Source organism: Enoplosus armatus, chromosome 1 (assembly GCF_043641665.1).
Source record: "Enoplosus armatus isolate fEnoArm2 chromosome 1, fEnoArm2.hap1, whole genome shotgun sequence".
Taxonomy (NCBI): Eukaryota; Metazoa; Chordata; class Actinopteri; order Centrarchiformes; family Enoplosidae; genus Enoplosus; species Enoplosus armatus.
In genome coordinates, this window is record NC_092180.1 from 24,411,779 (window position 1) to 24,431,872 (window position 20,094).

The 20,094-nt window shown below is 41.0% G+C and overlaps 1 protein-coding gene across 1 annotated transcript in view; it reads right to left on the reverse strand.

Annotated features, from left to right (window-relative positions):
- The window catches only part of LOC139290388 (tyrosine-protein kinase CSK), a 37,569-nt gene that overhangs the window by 9,774 nt on the left and 7,701 nt on the right, over window positions 1-20,094 (reverse strand). The window contains exons 2-4 of the mRNA XM_070912196.1: window positions 5,325-5,408; window positions 2,228-2,341; window positions 1,021-1,133 (exon numbers count right to left, since the gene is read on the reverse strand). Coding sequence (XP_070768297.1) covers window positions 1,021-1,133; window positions 2,228-2,341; window positions 5,325-5,339 — 242 coding nt within the window. The 5' untranslated portion in view covers window positions 5,340-5,408. The remainder of the gene's footprint in view (window positions 1-1,020; window positions 1,134-2,227; window positions 2,342-5,324; window positions 5,409-20,094) is intronic.

Here is a 20,094-nt window from a genome sequence, read left to right on the forward strand (position 1 = left end):
ATGGGTCAGTTCAGTCACACAAGACAGCCCCTAATATTTATACACTAAACAGTCTTTTCTGTAAAAGCACCAAAGCACAATATTGGAAACACTGATGAACTTAAATAACTATGTTTAAAGATTGGGTATAATCCTACATTTCCTCACATCAGACTGAAATTAAAAACTTTCTACTAATCTGTAAAGTTTCAATACTTGTTTATTATCACTTGAGGGATACACACACAAGCTTTGGCGGCTTTCAGATGACAACATCTCATAGCTATGTGATGATACTGTAGCAGCCTGTGTGCTCTCGGCTTTCCTGTCTCGTTTCATTTGCATATGCCTCTCGTTATGTTTTCCTCTTTTTGAAATAGCTGCTGTTTCAAAAGAGCCTGATTCAAATGTAGTACGCAGCTGGTCGTGGCCTCGGCGGCAGCCAGATGCAGACAAGAGAAGACACAGTGCAAACCAAAAGACTGTAAGACTTTTGATGCGTTGCCTGACTTTTGAAATCAACACTACATTTCCCCTCGCTGCAGGGAGCAGAAGTGAACAGGGGTACAACAAACTTGTGCACACACTTAAGAAGGAAAAAGAGCATAAGATGTCAGAGACATAACCATAGCAAAAAGAGTTCATATTCCTGTATTATACTTTGGCATTATGTGTCATCATTGTCCTACAATGTTCTATTATAGAAATGCTTTTTATCACAGCTTACACTATATAAACCGGTTTACATGGACTCAAATTATGTGTAAACACAACAACACAAAGAATAATGTTTGAGCGTGTGCGTATGTTTCTAAATAAATACATGACACATTCAAGAAAGTCCACACACACACACACACACACACACACACACACACACACACACACACACACACACACACACACACACACACACACACACACACACACACACACACACACACACACACACACACACACACACACACACACACACACACACACACACACACACACAGTTACAGTTACATTGGGTTTCTCAATTACTCCTCTGGTACTTACGGCATAAGACTGAGTTTCCCTCCTGACTTGACTCCTTCCCTTTTCTGGACATAGTTAGCCGGGATTGTGCCCTCTCTTCCCACTGTGTTCCTCGCTCTGTACCAGTTGGGATCCTGAAACAACCAAACACACGACAACACAACCTTAAGATTGGTGCTAATAATTGAGGTGTGCTACCAAGTTATTCTGTAGGTGAGGAGCATTCCTGTCCCTAAAGTTGAGAGTTGGTAGCAGAAGTGTAGCACTGGGGTTAGAAACCTACAGTACTTCCAAAATCAACTTACACTACTGGTTCAATTAGATATTTGTGGGCATTAGTTGTTGTATTAGTTGTTGCATTAGTTGTTGCATTAGTTGTTGCATTAGTGCGGGCTGCTGTATATCTGAGGCACCAGCAGGAGCCAGAGAGTGCCTCTTGCTAAAAGGAAGTATATTTTGCTAATTGCATGTTTCCTCTGATTGTTAGCAGCATGCCTGTTGATGTATTTCTGTATCAGGATATCAGCATTAGGGGGGAAGCTTGTAGTTGTCTTTTAGTATCCCACTTTAACTATAAACTACTAGTATTGGTTCATAATTTAACTTGACCCAAAAATATGAAAATCAATGTTATCCTTAAGACAGGAGTCTTATTAATATACATATTGTGGCCCAAATAAGACACTATACACTTCAGCTAAATGAAATTGCTGCTTTGGATATTTCAAGCTAGAAGAAGCAGCTGTCCCTTTAGCCTGTAATCATTAATATAAGTTGGTTTTTGAGAAATAAACAAAAATGTGGAATATGAAGACTAGTAGAGACAACGTTAGCAGTGTTGAGGTGGATTGTGGGAAAGCAGAAACAAGTATTGAGCCTTCTGGAGGTGTGATTACCCTAATTCCTTTAGATTAAGTGGGCGAAGAATGGCACTGTTAGTGTGACAGTCCTGTAGATTTAAACTAACATAGTCAGCCACTTTTTCTTTTCAATTAACTTCTTAATACTTGTTTCAATATTCTAATTGTTTTCAGTACATGATCAGTAACTGGGGAAATGAAAACTGTAATGTATAACTGTGCAACCTCATGAAGAAGTCAATTAAAAAGCTTTTAAACAATTAACTCTTCACTCATTCCTCCAGTAATAATGATTAGGCCGGTATAGCAGCTTTGGAGGGCTTATTTAGTCCAACGCACAATATATTCCGAGCCACCTGCCTACTTACCCTGGTGACTCCGATGATGGTCAGTACATCTCCCTTACAGAAAGGCAGGTCCTGTTCGTTGGCAGTCTGGAAGTTGTACTTGGCTACACACTCTGTGCCAGTCGACCATGGTGCCTACATCACACAGGGCAGAGAGGTACCAACGTTAATCACAGCGATGTATGTCAGTTTAGTATGAGGAGGTGAACTGAAGTATTTGTGACAGACAAGTTACAACACACAGTCAAAAATAGAGGCAGAAAGGCACTGACATAATTAAGTGGACAGTTAGATCTATTTCACAATGTTATGACATTGTGGCTCAGTCATTAACACCACAGTCTCACAGCAGGACAGTTCTGGGTTTGAAATCTTTCTTTGTGGAGTCTTTCTATGTTCTTCCCATGTTTGTGTGCTTTTCTTCCGTATTCCAAGGACATGATTTATCGCCTCTTGTGATGGGTTCATCCAGTACAGTTAGCTACAAAAAAAAACTCAATAAAACTACAACAAATAAAGTCGTAAATAACACAAATTTGACTCTTATAACAACAGGCATTCAAACACAAAGCAGATGTCTAAACAGATATTCACATGGACCTTTTGTGATTTTCACACATATGCCACCACAATTTATTAATTGGTAAAATAAATGATATATATTTTAATATGGCTGGAGGCATGTTATAGTGGTAGTATAGTGTGTCAGAATAATTAATATTTTGTTTTCATTGTCAGACACAAATGTAAATGACAGCAAGAGTAAGGATGCTTCGTGTATTCAGTTTGCACCGTTAGATCAGTACAGTGGTGTGATCAAAAACATACCACAATAGAGCGAATGAGATGAAATGAGAAAGCCAGAGTACAAAGCAGCAGGTGTGAATGAGTGAGTAAGGTCCTTGTACAAGCGGCTTTATTCCTGACAACAAACGGTACCACTGATTGTGTCTGATGCAGTCTCAGTCAATGCTGCATAATGTGCTTGGACCACTGGTGACGACTGCGGCGGAGGGTTATGTAGATATAGAAAAACCTTGCTTCTCCACATTGGACAAATTGGTTTGGCTAGATAGAATGTATTGGTGGGGACATTTCCTTGAGGATCTTTAGTTATAAGAAAAACACGGGCTACATGTAACCTGAAGCTGCCTTCACAGATTTTAGAGCCAACATAGGTTTTCCCTGTGTGTGCCACTAATTATTCAGTTTTGTTGGGATCTGATGGCTAAACATTTTAAAATGGCATATTCACGTAAACATCTTCCCCCAGCATAGTCAAATATATCAATACGTCAACTATATACATTATGTCATTATTGCTTCACATTCCAACTCTAGTTCACCTCACGAGCGACCTACCGGTCAGTTCGGTGGTTTACTGCGTTTGCTTGCTCAATGGATGGCTGGATGCTGACGCTCAACACTTCACATAAACACAAATCTTTGCCCTTTTGGTCGCAGGTTGGTAAGATTACAAACAGGTCACACTTCAAAATATTCTGGGTCAAGAACACTTTGTGACCTCATAGTTCCAGAAACCCAATCAATATGAAGCCACAATCACACTGAATCCATATGCATATATGGTGCTATAAACCACAGTTTTCTGTCAGGGTCTCGAGGCTCACATATGTTGAGTAATCTGACATGGTTATTGATTGTGGCATTACAAACTGAATTATTAGTTGCAACTTAGATTCACTGTCAAAAACATGAAAACTTCAGTAAAAAAGCATACGAAAAATAAATTCAATGCATGTATCACAACCTAACTCATATGCAGGAAAACATTACATTCTCATTTTATTTGCGATTCTTTTTAAATTTGTTTTTAAAAATGTCACCTGACTATAGTGAAGCTCTGTGGTGTGAGAGCTACAAACAACCTAAGGACATGTGACGGCAGAGGATGCAGGGGAGAAAGTAATCCTACTCTGAAGCTAGCACTTGAGAAGCATTAGTTAAACCACTGAGACAGCCAGGTAATGTGAAACCCCTAAAGCTGAGCCAGACACTTTGATGGATATGTGCGCACCAGCTATGTGCGCTAATACATTACTACAGATGTGGGTTCATTTCAACACCTCGGTGTCTTGCACACATTCCCTGGCGTGCACATGCATGCTCACATTTGTGTACGTGTGTGCATGTTAGTTAACCTTTATTCAGTCAAATAGTCAAAGTTATGTAAATTATATAACAGTATATCTTGAATATTGGTCGCTAAAAATATATATTCAAAGTGCATCTTTTCTTCATATCCTCTCAGTACCTGTGGTGATTGTTTTTTTCTGCTTAACTAATCTTGAAAAAGTGCTACGTGCCTGACACATACTGCTGAAACAATTAGTCTATTAATCAAGTGAGAGAAAATTAATAACCAACAATTCTGATCATTGATTAATAAGCAAAAACACCAATAAATTGCTGGTTCCAGCTTCTTCAATGTGAGGATTGGCAGCTAGATTTTTGCTGAATATCATTATAAGCTGCATATCTTTTCTGCTTGTTTGACAAAACAAGGTGTTAAAAGATGTCACAGTGAAACTGTGATGGAAATGTTTCACTATTTTATAGACCAAGTGATTCATTTAAAACAAAATTGGCTGATAAATTGGTAATGGAAATAATCATCAGTTGCAATTACTTCCACAATTTACCTTTTAATTTCTACCTTCCTTGTTAATATGGAGTGTTATCCACGCAGTAGCTGAGGGTGTGACTTCATGTGATGTCGACCTCAGCTTAGCACACACAGAGCGGAGCAGAGGAGAGACAGGTGAAGTGAACATTACTCGAGTTGACGACAACTCGTTACATAACGCTGAAATTCAACCGTGTTGTTCTGTCAGGAGATGCCGTGACTTAAACAGTGAGTAATATTGTTTTATCTATGAGCCCTGCAGTTTTAGTACTATGTGTATTCTTACAATTTAGAACAGTAGTATTGTAACAGTATTGCAGTCACATTCCCTTCCACAATCACGATGTCTGTTTCCTTCTGCTGGTGTGGCTGCTAAGAAGCCAACGGTAGCAGATTCCGGTTACTGTTGTGTGTGAACTGTGAACCTGTGCACAAGTACACTGGGAATTTTGCAATTTGTGCTTCACTTACGTGCATCCCAGACATGATGAAGGGAATTGGGCAGCAGGTGTCCTCAGGCAGGTAGCGGTCACTGTTCAGCTAGTACCATCAGAGCTGTAACAAAAGAAGCAAATCATTAGAAATACAACCAACGACAATCTCTTTGATTTAGAAGCTAAATACAAGCTACACTCTGAAATTGGCACACTTTTGGTGACTTCTCTACATTACAGATAATTAATGATCTCTGTCTTTGTCTGCAAGATGTATGTATGTATGTATGTGAGTAATCATTGCTGACAATGGTTATTGCAGTCCATATTTTAATATCTTGACATGTGTACACACTGCTAACATGGACAATTGCCCATCCACAGAAATCAAGTCACAACCTCATCTTGTTTCCCATTTCAGTATTCAGCTATAGCAGGGTTACCAAGTCTTTATCAGTTTTTGTTTAACAAAAACAATGTACAGGTCTCCATCAACAAAACATTTTGTAGCACAAGAAATTCAGTAGGGTAGTTTGTATGGGTATGTTTTATAGTAATGCTATACGGATTGGATGCAACATCTGAAATTGTGAAACTGTTGATGAGTGAAAGGCAGCTCTCTGGTATTAGCCAAGTCTGTTGAGCATCTTGATTTTGTAGCCAATTACTTGTCTTTTAAAAAAAGGTGACCTTGATACAGTGATAGAGAGAGAGAGAGAGAGAGAGAGAGAGAGAGAGAGAGAGAGAGAGAGAGAGAGAGAGAGAGAGAGAGAGAGAGAGGTTTCTGGCAAAACATCACCTACTTCCAAGGTGCATGGAGAAGGGGAAAGTCTGAAGGAGTCAAAACTAAAGCAACACTTGTAGTATATAGAACAACTTTATTGTTACACTGACATGTTTCGACTTGAGGCCTTCATGATGACCCTGATGAAGGCCACAAGCCGAAACGTAAAATTGGTAAAATAATGCAAGAAAGTGTGTGCCTGAGGGTGTGTGTGTCTACATGTGTGCTTATATAAACCCATAACTGTGTGGTTTGATTTATGTGTTAACGGCCACGCAGCCTTTAAAAGTTGTTTTTAAATTTCTTTTTATTAAGACAGTGGTAAATCAGTGGCAGCAAACTAAATACTACCACAGTTTGAAGGTGTAACAGTAACTGAATAAGGCCTCCCACAGTAGCCTCCATTCAAAGCATCTCACTTCCGACCAGTCCAGAGAACAGGAAGTTGAAATGGGGAGGGAGAAGGAGGAAGTTGCTTACGCATATTTTCCAGTGCTTTGTACAAGGTAGGGAGGGGCTGTAGCTGGAGTCCAATGTGACCATGGATACTCTGGTCACTGCCTCACATTAGACTGAATACAGCCACTCTTCACTCTTGTTTTCCCACTTACACAGTAACTTAGTGCTCTGTGTAATTTTAGAGCAATGAAAATGATGCATCTCCTTCAGAGGGCCTGGCTACCGGTTAGCATGCTCCCTGAGAGCGTCTATGGCCAAGCTTCACAGTACTGCCATATCCTGTGTTTAAACAGGAAACAGCCTAATTGCAGGCCATTGCAGATCTGTATGCAAACTGACGGAGCCAAATATATCCAAGGCCAGGCTGCTCTGCTGCACCCCGAGGGCACCCGCTTCTTTCCCTCTGCTCTTCTTTAAGTCTAACACACAGCCACACTAGCTAGCCAATAGAGGAGAGACAAGTGAGTGCTATTCTTATCTCTATCTAGTGCTGAGGAATGCCTTCAAGCTATTCAAGAGCTTCAGCATCACACTGCTCACATCGCTCTCCTTAAGTTAGTCAAGTTTTCTATAGCAGACTGTAGAGCAAGGCAGAAGAGGAAATACAGGCCAGGAAATCCGGTTGGAAGACTTATCAGATGGCAAGATGCTGCACAACAGTTTATATCCCTTTAAAACAGGATTTTACAACTCTGCTATAAAAGATATCATAGCAGCGATGATCCTGATTTATGCCATTTAAAGTGTAGTGTAATGTCATGTAGTTTTGCCATTAGCAAATTTTACCAGGTGCGTGTGCTTGCATCAATTGGAATGCACTTCTGGCTGTTGTTGCCGTGTATAGTAGCTACGGTTGAGCTGGAATCAACTGTTTTGCCAGACTGAGCTGCGTTTTTTTGCCGAAAGCCCTCAGAAGAAATGAACAGAATGAGGAGCCCAGCATTTTTTGATGCAGGGCTATTGCTGGTCTAAACGCGGCCTAATAATTTATATTCTAACCATGATCTATGTCTAGCTGAGTTCTTGACACCACCACTTGAATCACAACTTTTTCACAAATAGTCTAACTTTATGGCTCTTCATATGTTAAAAGGTCACACATCAAAGTACACACTTTACATTCTAGTTCACTCTAGCTACCAGATGCGCCAAACACAAGTGGAAATCACTTCCTTCTTAACTTCCCTCCTCCTAATTTTCTCCCTTTATGCAACAGGAGCTGCTGGTGACAGTGTCATGGCAACACACTGGGAAGTGATGCATCAAACGCTGCTGTTACATCAGCACTGCCTTTTCCTTTGCTATGACAGTAATATTGCTATTGTTTGTGTCTTACATGCCATTTTCATTGTAACTAGTATTGTGTTCTACTTAAACCGTCTTTGTGCTGCATATCCACTGCTACAACCATCTTCAAATCCAGATGAAAGTGATAAAGTGAATGTGGGGTCTTGCAGCGCTACTATCTACTTTATGTCTATATGATTGTTTCAACCCAGTAGTTTTCATTGCACTGTGCCTCTAAGACAAATTCCTGCATATTCATTATACTTTGAGAATAAAGCAATTCTAACTTGTTTCTGCACTTCACCAACATCCAGAATCCTGAAGCTATGCTGCTCTGTTCAACACAAAGCACGACTTCATCAAAAGACATCCTATGGCAAGTCTGCGGCTTTGCTTGAAGACGTCCAGGACTTGTTAAAGTCTTCTCCAATGTGTTGGAAGACAAATCATCTATGAAAAGACCATCAAGGAGGTCTCTACCACCTCTGTTGAGATAGCAGTGAAGAAAAGATCATTCCTACACTCACATATCAGGGGGAAAACCATCACCACCAACATATAGCTGCTCTGGCACTGGATGAGAGACTGTCTTGGTCCAGTGACAGTACAGACAATGATGACAGAGTAATAGCACATTTCCCTAATTCACAATTGTTAGCAATGACAAGAAACTAAGCTTAAATCACCATCTTACAATTGCACAAATCAGTCTCCCGGTTAACTGTCAATGGAGCAGATTTGTCTCTTGATGGAGTTAAGAGACTTGTATCTCCATATTTTTCCTTTAGTAGCAAGTTGCAATTTACAATTTTGGATACTCAGATTACACTCTAATCCAGATCTTATTAGCTGACACCCCACCCAAGAATCACAACGCTGTTTGTACTGGATGCCTACCATGTGTAAGCAACAGTGAGAATGTTTAGCTGATTGTTGCTTTGTCAGCTTTCCCTGGATAAATAAAAGCTTGAACAGAAATCACCAGAGAGGGCTGGTGTTTCACTGAGACTGCTGTTGTCGGTTTCTAAAACTACTGTGGCAAAGCCTCGGGTTATGTAAACAGAAGACTGGTCCAAGCAGGCCCAAGGCCATCCAAAGATTACAGTCCTGCGAGCACAGCATCTACCAGAGGTTAAAAAAAGTCTACTTTTACTTGGGGTGTCAATTTAACTTGGCCCAGATACATGTCCATTTAAAATCCGGATATCATTAATTGTCCTGAGGGAAATTCAGTTTACTGAGTCAGCATTGAACAGCTCCTATCACGCTCAACAAAGGACATCATTATTCATCATTCATTAAGCAGTAAACAACATTCCCATCAAATTCCAAGTCTGGTTAGTCAACTAATGCCACACAAGAGCTCCTGTATACTGCAAGGAGAGCACTATACACAACACTGAATGTTTTTATATTTGTTATAATACAGCTGTGTGTTCATTCTTTGAGAACGCAGTTTTTCTACATTGGTAGAAATACTACCCTCAAAGGACTCAAATCAATACTCATGTTTTGCCAAACGTTTGTTGGCAATCAAAGAGGATGGGCATGAAGTAGGGGAAGGTAAAGTTGCATATACTGGTTGCAGAGACTGGTGGAGCTGGAAGTAAATAAAACCATGTGCTCACGTGAACGTGGATAAAGCTGCATTCAACCTGACCAAAGTCATATCATGTTGAGGTCAGGTGTCTGGTCAACTTTTTTGGATTTCTATGGCTGACTGATTTGAAAGTGAGAACCATTGTTTGCACCTGCAGTGAGTTTAACATACTCAGAGATAAACATCTTTATGTACAGACCTGTCTGTGACCGATTGCCTTCCTGTGCAATCAGACTGCAGGTGGGTGGACGCAAACAGGCCTGGACACTTCCCTCTACAAACAACCACAATTCATTTATACATTTATTTCTAGTATTGTATAACTATGTCTGATGTAGTATATATAGACTGTCTATTTTTAACCATGAAAGACTCCCAACAACAATGTCTTATCTCTTAAAAAGGATTTCCAAGGCAGCATCACAAGTATAGTTCAGCTATGGCTATCGAACCTTGACTCAGGCTCAGTACAAACTTTTTATGGTGGAGCGTACTGGAAGCAAAAGAAACGGGAGAAATATGGAAATGTGACCTACTGGGTATGCAAATATACAGTATAAGCTCCCAGTGCTGGAGGCTCTGCAGAGTGGACAGCATGGAACTGTCAACAACAAATGACTCGTGGCTGCATCACATTTCCCCATATGTTAAGTATTTGACAGCAGGCCTGTTTGCAACAGCAAATGATGAACACATATGAGGCGAATCAGGTGGTGTTCATGGCACACAGTGAACAATACGATACCCCTGGTTGGGAAATATGCAAATACAGATGTGTGTACAAAAGTGAGGTAATACATTTTAGTGTCTGCCCCTGTTTGATATTCAGCACAATTTAACATTTTAACTGTCACTGTTTCACATTTACATTACAGACATTCAGCTGAGGCTGACAGATCCTTTTTATTACAGGATAAACCCTTCATCTACTTGACCACTCTGCTGTCCAAACTGTGAGTTTCAACTTACAGTAACAACGCTGATTTGTGAATAAAAGAAATATATCCTGATCAAAAGAAATTCAAATGGTCATTTTAAGTGCAAGTCTAACAATAAGGAACACACAAAAAAAAAACAGACAAGCCTTTGAAAGATTGTGGCTGACCAGACTGTGTCTTCATTAAAACACAGCACACTACAAGACCAACAGGCTGACAGTTGAATAGAAGAAGCAGATCTGAAGAAAACATAGGGAAGAAAACACCACCAGACAGAGACTTGTCCACCCTAAGGACTGTACTGAACACAATGTAGCAGGGCTGTAGCTGGATTTAAAGAAGTGGGGGAGCACATCAAAGTGGCCACACACAGACATGGCAGCCTCTCTTTGTGTTGAGCTCCCTCCCTGCATCTGCAACGATGTGAGAGGAACCAGGAAGTGGGCTTCCATTAGTGCAAATGCAGACGGATAATGTTCCCAGAGATGGAAGTCGTATCCCCAGACATTTAATAAGCCTCAGTGTCCTCATGTCCTTTTCATCTGGATGAGCTGTCTCCCACCACAGCAGGCAGTCACTACAGGGCCTCCACATGCTTCAATGATCACATGACTCTGATAGTGTTCAGTGCAATGATGAGGCAAAACCACCATTTCTCCAACATGTTTAAACAAAACCAAATATTCTTCTTTCCAAATAACATCAAAATAACAGACAGAATAAGGAATTTAAAAGAAATTTCCTTTCTGATGCCCAGATACATATAGTCCTGGCATAATTTAGGTATCGGCTAAAATAAAGCCAATCAAAATCGAATCCTGTCTACTGTGTTTTGTCCACCTCAGCCTGCAATGCTTTGCAGCCCTGCTCTACTTTACAGCAGCCAGCTCACTGGATCAGCATTCTGCTGCATTTCCAAGTCAAAAGTTGTATTATTAGTGTGTGTGAATGTGAAAAACTATTTGGGCACACCAGTTCAGACAGAGAAGTGGTCACTTTTAAGTTTAATGCTAACAAATCTGTTATCTCTCCTCTCTCTTTGAGTGTGCAACACCTTTTTAAGCCTGCGCTGTTTACCGTCACTTTCACCTGCTAAAATGACAAACAGCACCGGCGGCAGATCATTCCAGCTGTTCCATTCCAAAAATTAATTTTTTTTTCTGTCATCAAGTTACTCTTGGAATTAGTCTGTTGTCAGGTTTGTATGCTCTCTGCAGCTGATGTTGGTACTTGGCCACAGATCATTTGTGAGGGAAGAAGCTCCACTCTATAAAAACAACTGTCCAATCAGAGCGACTGAGTGCTGCAGTAATTCCAACAACTCCACAAGAGTGAGGAGTCCTCCGTCTCAAGTCAAATTCAGGAGTCAAATTCTCTTACTTAAATCTTCATTCATATTGTGTCAATAATTTAAGCTTATGAACTGATAAAATCAATTTTGACCCAGGACTTCCAGTATTTGGATCAAGGAACTCGTGAAAAATAAGGTGCATCAGATTTAGTAGTCTACAGCTGTTATTTCAATGTGTCAGATACACATTTAATCAACATTACAATAAATATAAGTATCAGATCCAACTCTGTTTCAGCAGATACCCATTATTAAAGACTTTTTTCCCCCTACTCTTTTGAGAAAAAGAGTGACATGGTTATTTCATTGAAGTCCTATCTCTCAGCACTTGTCAAATGCAAATTCCATATTCACTCTTGCTTTAGACCTGGTTTTGCCCATTAAGTCGTGAGAACAATATCTAGGTCTCTGGCTTGTTAGTTGTTCAACTCTGTGCCAGACAACCCTTTACTTGGCATCACTGTAATTACTTGCCGGACATGTAAAGTAAACCAGGCATGAGTGATAGCTGAGAGGGATTCAGACTCAAAACATACAGACTGGAGACAGCAAGCTGAAAGCGCCTGATGACTGAGATGTTGATTTTCAGTGGGATTACTGGCAGTACATTTTGACATTACAGGGAGTCATTATGTTTATATTCATATTAAAAAAATATTGCTTATTGGAGGTCTAAAATGCCTTAAGCAAAGGACGCATTGCACCTGTGCATCACTGTTACAATTACCTGATTTACAGCTGGGGAGGAGTGAAAAGTGGACTGAAAGTCAGGCATCCTACTCTCACCTACATCCATCTACAACTACCGCTTACTGTACACCCTCAACCCCAGGGAACAAGTGGTGGTAGTCTCTACTCATTTTACACAAAGTAGGAACCTGATTTGAGAACTGATACTACATTTGAGCCATTTCAGATAAGGGTGCTTATTTTGTGGTGTCTATCAACATATTCAGCAGGTTAAACTAAATTCAATCAGGTACTTAATTCTATATTTACTCAGGGTTGGGTGATATGCTGATATATAAGTTGAGACGATAGAAATTTGCTATTCCATTATCTCTGGGTACATTACAACATTGAAGGCTATATTATCACTGAAGTTTTTGCATTAATGATGAAGTACCATGATATGTCAGGTATTCAATATGCTGGATTAACCAAAAAAGGACAAATCTGACGGTGTAGTTTTGCTGCTGAACAGGTAAGAGCAGTTATGCAACTTTAAAATATGTCCCTCAGAAAAAAAATGCTGGAGTGGTAATCAAAATCAATGTTGACAACAATCCTTGAGCACATGCTGTGCCAGTGATTTAGCCAGCAGGAACAATTTACCGCAAATCACATCACTAATCAAACCTTTCAACCAACAAAGATTAGAAATGTATTACTAAATATAAACTTTAAAAAAGCTCAGATACTTTGAGTATGATATCACTCAAACAATCAATCAAGAGATAATACCAGGAAGGAAACTAAAGTTGAGTAAGTATTCTGGTACAAACAGGTGCATGGAAGGGACACTCAAATCTTAAGTAGAGCAGAGAGACAGGAGAGGGCTGCAAGGGATGGTAAATAATAAAGGAGAAGATCATGGAGAAAAAGGAAGTTAAGAGAGACTGTGGCTTACTCAATCATTACAACTGGGTGCCTGCCTCTGCCATCTGCCACATGAAACATTTCTAGCCATCTTCACCTGCAGTTTTCCTACAGAAATGCTTTTCCCTGTTCTCTCCTCTTTGGCTAAGCAGCAATATAAAGAAGGACAAATGCAGTCTTCTGGGTTGAGGTTGTTTTGCGGGCTTTTAAGCATTTATTAGCAGCAACCAGCAGCTCTATAGCTCGCTCCATCGGTCAGTGCACAAAAATTTCTCCAGCCTTTGGCGCCCACAGTCAATGTTCATGCCAATTGGCTAAAAAGGACCGTGACAATGGGAGTGGCCTGTCAAAAAAAGGAACATAACTTCCAAATGGATTCACAGACTTGCACAAGATTTGGTGGAAAGGGTTGGCCATTAGCCAAAAGACAGCTGATAATCATTATTCAATGGCCATATAGCATATCTAGGAGGCTGACATTTGCCACGGAGGTCAAGTGTTTGTGAGATCGTGTGGGTGTGTGAATGCATGAACATGTGGATGCATGCGCGTAAGTGGTCGCAGCTATTGCGAATTTGTGCTTGTTTAACTATAAAACTGCCCAACACAACCACAGCTTCTAGGATCAACCAGCAGCTGCACTAGAGGGATTATATATAAATGCCTTGCTCAAGGGCATCTCATGGTTAATCTTTGAGTGAGGAGAGGAGTGCAAGATTAATGATATTTCCCCAAAACAGATTTACCAGCTGGCTCTGAGATTTGAACTTACAACCTTCAGTGCACAAGTTTGGGACTATTTGCCATGCTCCCTGTAACAGACAGTAATAAGACATGATGGCTTGAATAAGTCTGAATGTGTCACCAACTCCCAAATGTGATCAGGAATACCAACAAAGTACACAGGGGTTCACATCCTCTATTTGCACTACAGCAAAAGAGTCATGTGCGTGTCTAATCCACAGCCGTCGTCCCCTATTTTTATCTAACTGAATGAAAAATAGAGCAGCGTGACAGAGAAACTTCTCCCACTACAGACAGACAGACAGGCAGACAGACAGACAGGTGGGTAGACAGGCAGCCCTCCTGCCTGCCTCTCTGACGTAACAAGTGACAGGCTCGGGCTTGCCACTGATGACAGATTACAAAAGCAGGGAGGCAGGAAGTGGAAGAAAGAAAGGAAGAGAGGGAGAGAACCCCCCCCCCCCCCCTTGAGCTCTGGGAGGGTGCTGGACTGGAGAAAGCAGAGGGGAGGAAGGGTAGTGGTGGTGACAGCTTATTGTTTGAGCTCTGTGTGCTGTGGTTCCAGCCCCAGCGTACACTCATCCAGGCCTGGCTATTTATATCCTCTCAATATCCATGCAGGGGGAGGCAGGCTGCAGTCGTTTCCATCATTGCATACATTATGGAGACGCTGCATTAAAGACTGCCTGCTGTGAGTGTGTGGCTGCTTGTACTACTTTTCTGTTGGGTGCTGTTTCCAGGATTGTATGTGGTTTTATTTTTTTACAAGCACGTTTGTACAAGTAAAAAAAAATGTTAGAGTAACCAAATATATTAAAGGGGCAGTCCAATTTAGCATTGCATTTCCATAAAATAGGGGCACTTATAAGAGACAGATCTAAAATTTAGACAGATTTAAATCATGATGTTACAATGGTAGAGGGCTCAGTGGTGCGGGACGATGGAATCGCCCTACCCTAGTTGAGTACCCTCTTAAAAATCAAAGGAATTCAAATGAATGTAAGTTGCAGGAGGTATGCATGTGTCTGTGTTAAAATGCAGAGTGGGATAGAAGGATAGAATGACTGAGGACTACCGTGTCCTGAGTGCAAAATGATATGGAGATGTGGAGGCCGGTAAGAGTAGGAAGCTCCCAAAGTGGTGATGGGAGGGTTGGGAGGTGGAGGTGGAGAGGATGCAGGCTGAGAGCCAGAGAGTTGTGGGATTCTGGGACTCTGTGCTCCTCTGACAAGACATCTGCTTGGCAGGTGTGCACACACACACACACACACACACACACACACACACACACACACACACACACACACACACTTCAGCCTTTGCTTATCCTGTCAATGTTACTGAACGTTCACTGACAACATACACACAACCACCACCAAGTACACCCAAAATGCCCTCATCCTTTCCCTAATATATGCTGCCACATACATATGCATACACATTCTTCCTTCGTGGCCTAATGTATGCTGTCTCTCAGAGACACACACACATACACATGCAGAAGTGGCTTTAAACATCCCAGGGGGTGAGAGAGAATGAGTGAGGAGGAAGGGGGAAAGCAGCCTGCTGCTGCTTCCATTGCCTCTCCTCCTCCTTTGATGGCAACACATGACAAGTCCTCCATTCAGAGGAGGAGGAGGAGACGAGGAGGCAAAGCACGGGGATGGAGACACAAAGAATGTCATTAGCGGCAGCCACAGCAGGGTGCTGGTACAATATGGCAGCGGCATTAGCGGTGACTGGAGCTCCAAATCTCTTAAATAAAAGAAGCATTCAGTGGCAGCAGCACTGACACCATGGAGAAAATCAGACACAGTGGACTAAAAAGAAGGGAGAGAGGGAGGAGAGAGGCACATAGGGAGAAGATGGAGACTGAGAGGGAAAGGCTAAAGGCAAAATCCAAGTTGCAAAGGACACTGAAATACTATTTGGCAAAAAATAGAGATTATACAGATTACCTGAGCAGTGAGTAATCCCAAATTGAGAAAGAAAATGACTGTGTGCAGATTCAGAGAGTGCAGCCTCTAAAACGAAGGTAGACACAGACAAACCTGCTTGCCCGAGAGAGAACAAGGACAGATAGGATAAGAAATGTACTTTCTTCTGAAAAATGAGATACACAGGTTGTCACGTTCAACACAAGGGTGGTCTATACCTGGAGCACTGGAAAACTGTGCAACTGTTTCTGCTCAGCAATCCTCCCTGAAATGATTTCTAAACATAATGAATTTGACACATTAGCAGATGTTACATGAATTAACTGACAAATGAGTTTTGGTAGATAAAAAATAATAAAGGTAAGTTGAGTGAAACTGCCCTAATGTTCATTATTCTCTTCAAGTAGCCTAATTATATGTTTGAGCTACATTTCTGGCCCAGCTATACATCTTTGTTTTCTGTTACATAATTACATTTACTGTTACATTTTCTAACTGTAAATTAATCTTACCATTTCAGTGTTTTGAAATTTAAGAAACATTTTGTTCCAAGGAAGTGCAGTTGAATTAACAGTTCACAGCTAGATAATGACAGCACAACACAGTGAGACCGAGACATGGGGAGATGTAGAAAGGGAGACGCAGATGATACAGAGAGAGAGGAAGGGAGAGAAAGAGATGCTCACAGATGGAGAGGACAGAGATCAGGAGAGCAAGGGCATAGCAAAAGAGGAGTAAGAGGAGTGTAGAGGAGTGGAGTAGAGGGGTGTAGACGACAGGAGGATGGAGGACAGACAGACATGGAGGTGTCGAAGACTGCCTGGTTTCTTGGCGGAGGACCGGGTATCCTGGTCCTTAATATTAACAGCAGTCATCTGTCAGTTCCAATGCCAACCATGAATAATAGAGGCTCCACCCAGCTATGCCAGCACTCTGAATTATTAATTCACAACCACAGACTTGCATTAGCGCACAGTGTGGGGCACTCTCCACTGTGGGGTACAAGCGTGCGCTCACATGCAAGAAGTGAAAATGTGTGTGCACACACATGCACATTCTTGCATGCATATTCACACACTGACAAGAAGTGAAATCATGGTACTCTCTCCTCTGGTGCAGAGCTGCTGATATATTTTACATTTTCGACAACAAATGTGGTTTATTTAGAATAAACATTGCTGTTACTTTAATGTCACCATCATGTCATATCACCATTTCAGAGAGAGTGAATAATCGTGGAATTATGGACATTCAATCAACACTAAAAAGGGTCTTTATATTTAGAATGCTTGTTGCCAAAAATGTCAATACACTGATATAAATGCCCCAAATCTTTGAGAGACTAAAGTGATAAAGTGCCCTTGAAATATCTAGCAAAATAAGCAGTTAATAATCATCACCGTTTCAGCCACAATAGTACAACCCTAGAGACAACGTTAACTAGGTCATTAGTTTCTTTTCATAGGCTAGGTTAACAAATGTAGCCTAATTATCTGAAAGGAGAACTGCCTGTCAGTGTAATGCTACTTTGATAGTACATTGTACATTGTGTATAAACTGGTTATCAGTGAAGGTCTGAGTGCTGGGGTGTGTGTCTGTCTGAATGTGTGTGAGTCATTGACAATACACTGAGGAATGTATTGTCATTTCTCCCCACATACCATGTGCCCTAGTTTATTAACTTACACCACACATACAATGATTCACATGCAAGCACAATCATGTGCACACAGACAACTCTTACTCGTATCACTGGCTTTGCATCTGCTGTAAGGAGTACCTCATCTAGAAGACAGATTCTCCTACACTCCACACCTCTCATGATCAAAGCAGAAAACGACTCTTCTTCCCCTCACACAAGGCCAGCCAGCGCAGCCTGCCAACCTGTCTCTAGTGTCAGGCAGGAAAACAAAACATCAGCTGAAACTGAAAAGAAAACTGAAACACGGCGAAAAGCCCACAGTGCATGTAGACTAAAAGGACATACAGCTGAGTTAAAGTATAAAATGTGTCTGTTTTACAGGGAGAGTGTTGTGTAGGCTGAGCATTTGCATTTGGGCACCACATTCAGAGTCTGTTTTCACCTGTAGAGGAGGACATTGGGTTAAAAGGTGATGGTAATGGTGTGGGTGAGAAAACCCAGGGAGAGAGTGAAACACACAGGAGGCATCACAGAGGAGAATTTCTCCTAATGCAGAGCCAATGTTTGCAGAGGCAGCAACTGCAAATCTTGCCTGCGGAGAGCAGGGCTCAGGGATTTCTTCAGTAAATTCACAAAAAGCCTCGCACACACTGCGTGCAGTGATAACCCTGCTCACTCTCACAGCCCAGGGACGGGCACACAGCCTCAAAGAGGATTCTGTGTAAATAGGGCTGAGCAGTACGACTATAAATCTATATCACAATATATTTTCAATATTACCCAGGGACAACGTATATCATGATCATTTTGTTCCTCGTAATTCCTAGTGAATGTGAATTTATGTGAAAACAAACACCCATCTACATGTACCTCCTCCCTATTCACTCTGCCTTTGCTTGTATGTTCACCTGGAAGGTAAACCACATCAAAGACCATTGCAGGGTCCCAGAGTAGCACTACGGCTGTCCTGACACCTGTAGTCCAGTACTGTTGGTCCAAATAAAATAAAATAAAAAACCACTGGTGTGAACACAGCATTAGTGTTCCTCTGACAGCTTCTTTAAACTGCTAGTGGTACTAAGTAATGGTTAATTTTAGAGCCACAACAATTAGTCAATGAATTGATTAGTTGACGGAGAGATAATTAATCGGCTACTATTTTGATAATCAATACATTTTTAAGACAAATACTAAGTCTCTGTTTCCAGCTTCTCAAATATGAATATTTTTTGGTATCACAACACTTGTATGATAATGAACTGAACAATTTCTGATTCTGAACACTTTTGGTTTTTGGACCTCGTGCCCTTTGGGAAATTGTGATGGACATTTTTCACCATTTTCTGACATTTTGCAGAGAAAATATGACAGATTAATCAATAATGATAGTAATCACCAGTTGCAGCCCAAGTTATTTTCAATATCTATTAATCTCAACTATTTTTCTTTCTGATCAGTAGTTAAAAAGCCAAATTATATTCAATTTACAATTATACAAACAGCAAAACACACAGTAGAGAGACAGTAGGAAGGAACAGCACAGGACACACTATGGACACCTGAGATAATATAATGCATTGCATTTTGCAGTTAAACACAGCAAGCACAGGCTCTCAAATTAGGTAAGACTTCAGCCATGTGCTGGCTTCAACAACAACAACAACATACTATTCAATATATATACATGTATGGCCATACGCTTATAACGGTGTTCAGCCCTAGTCCAGGAACAATGCTTTACATGAGAATATAAACAGAATGGTACTTTCTTACTGCAATAACATCATGGTGATGAAGTGCCTCCTATGCCAACACCAATAGACAATCTCCTGGTTGCTTGGCTGGGCCAAAATGGAGGAAGCATATTTGGCAACAACCATGAAAATAATCTACGGCCTAACATTTATCCAAACTCTGCCCCTTACTTGACACAATGAGGTAAGCACTGAAACAAGTCAAAGAATATGCAGGGAGGGGTCAGCGTATCCTAAATGGCTGGTACATTCTTAAGTTCCCAGGAGACTAAAGACGGAGCTTTGCAGAAACTTGAGACGGGTGGCTTTATTTTCCTCCAATGCTGACCCAATGGTCTACTCAGAGGCTAGGACATCAGCAAGAACAGCAGATGATCTGCGCACATGTGTGTGTGTGTGTGTGTGAGACAGAGAAACTGACCAAGTAATAACATATATAAATATATAATATATGGGTGTGTATATGGTGTGAGGGACTGAACACGTGTACAAATAAGTGAATGAGTAAGACTGAAACGAGAGACCCCATGTGAATTTGAAGTGTGAATGTAATTGTGAATGAGCGAAAATGAAAGTCAACGGGTTAGCAATATCACCACGGCCTATAAATACAAATCACTACAAACACTCAACTGCAGTATTCCCATTTCTGCAATTGACTGACATTTCTAGGAACCAAGAACCGAACAAGCATTCCATGTCGAAAGGAAAA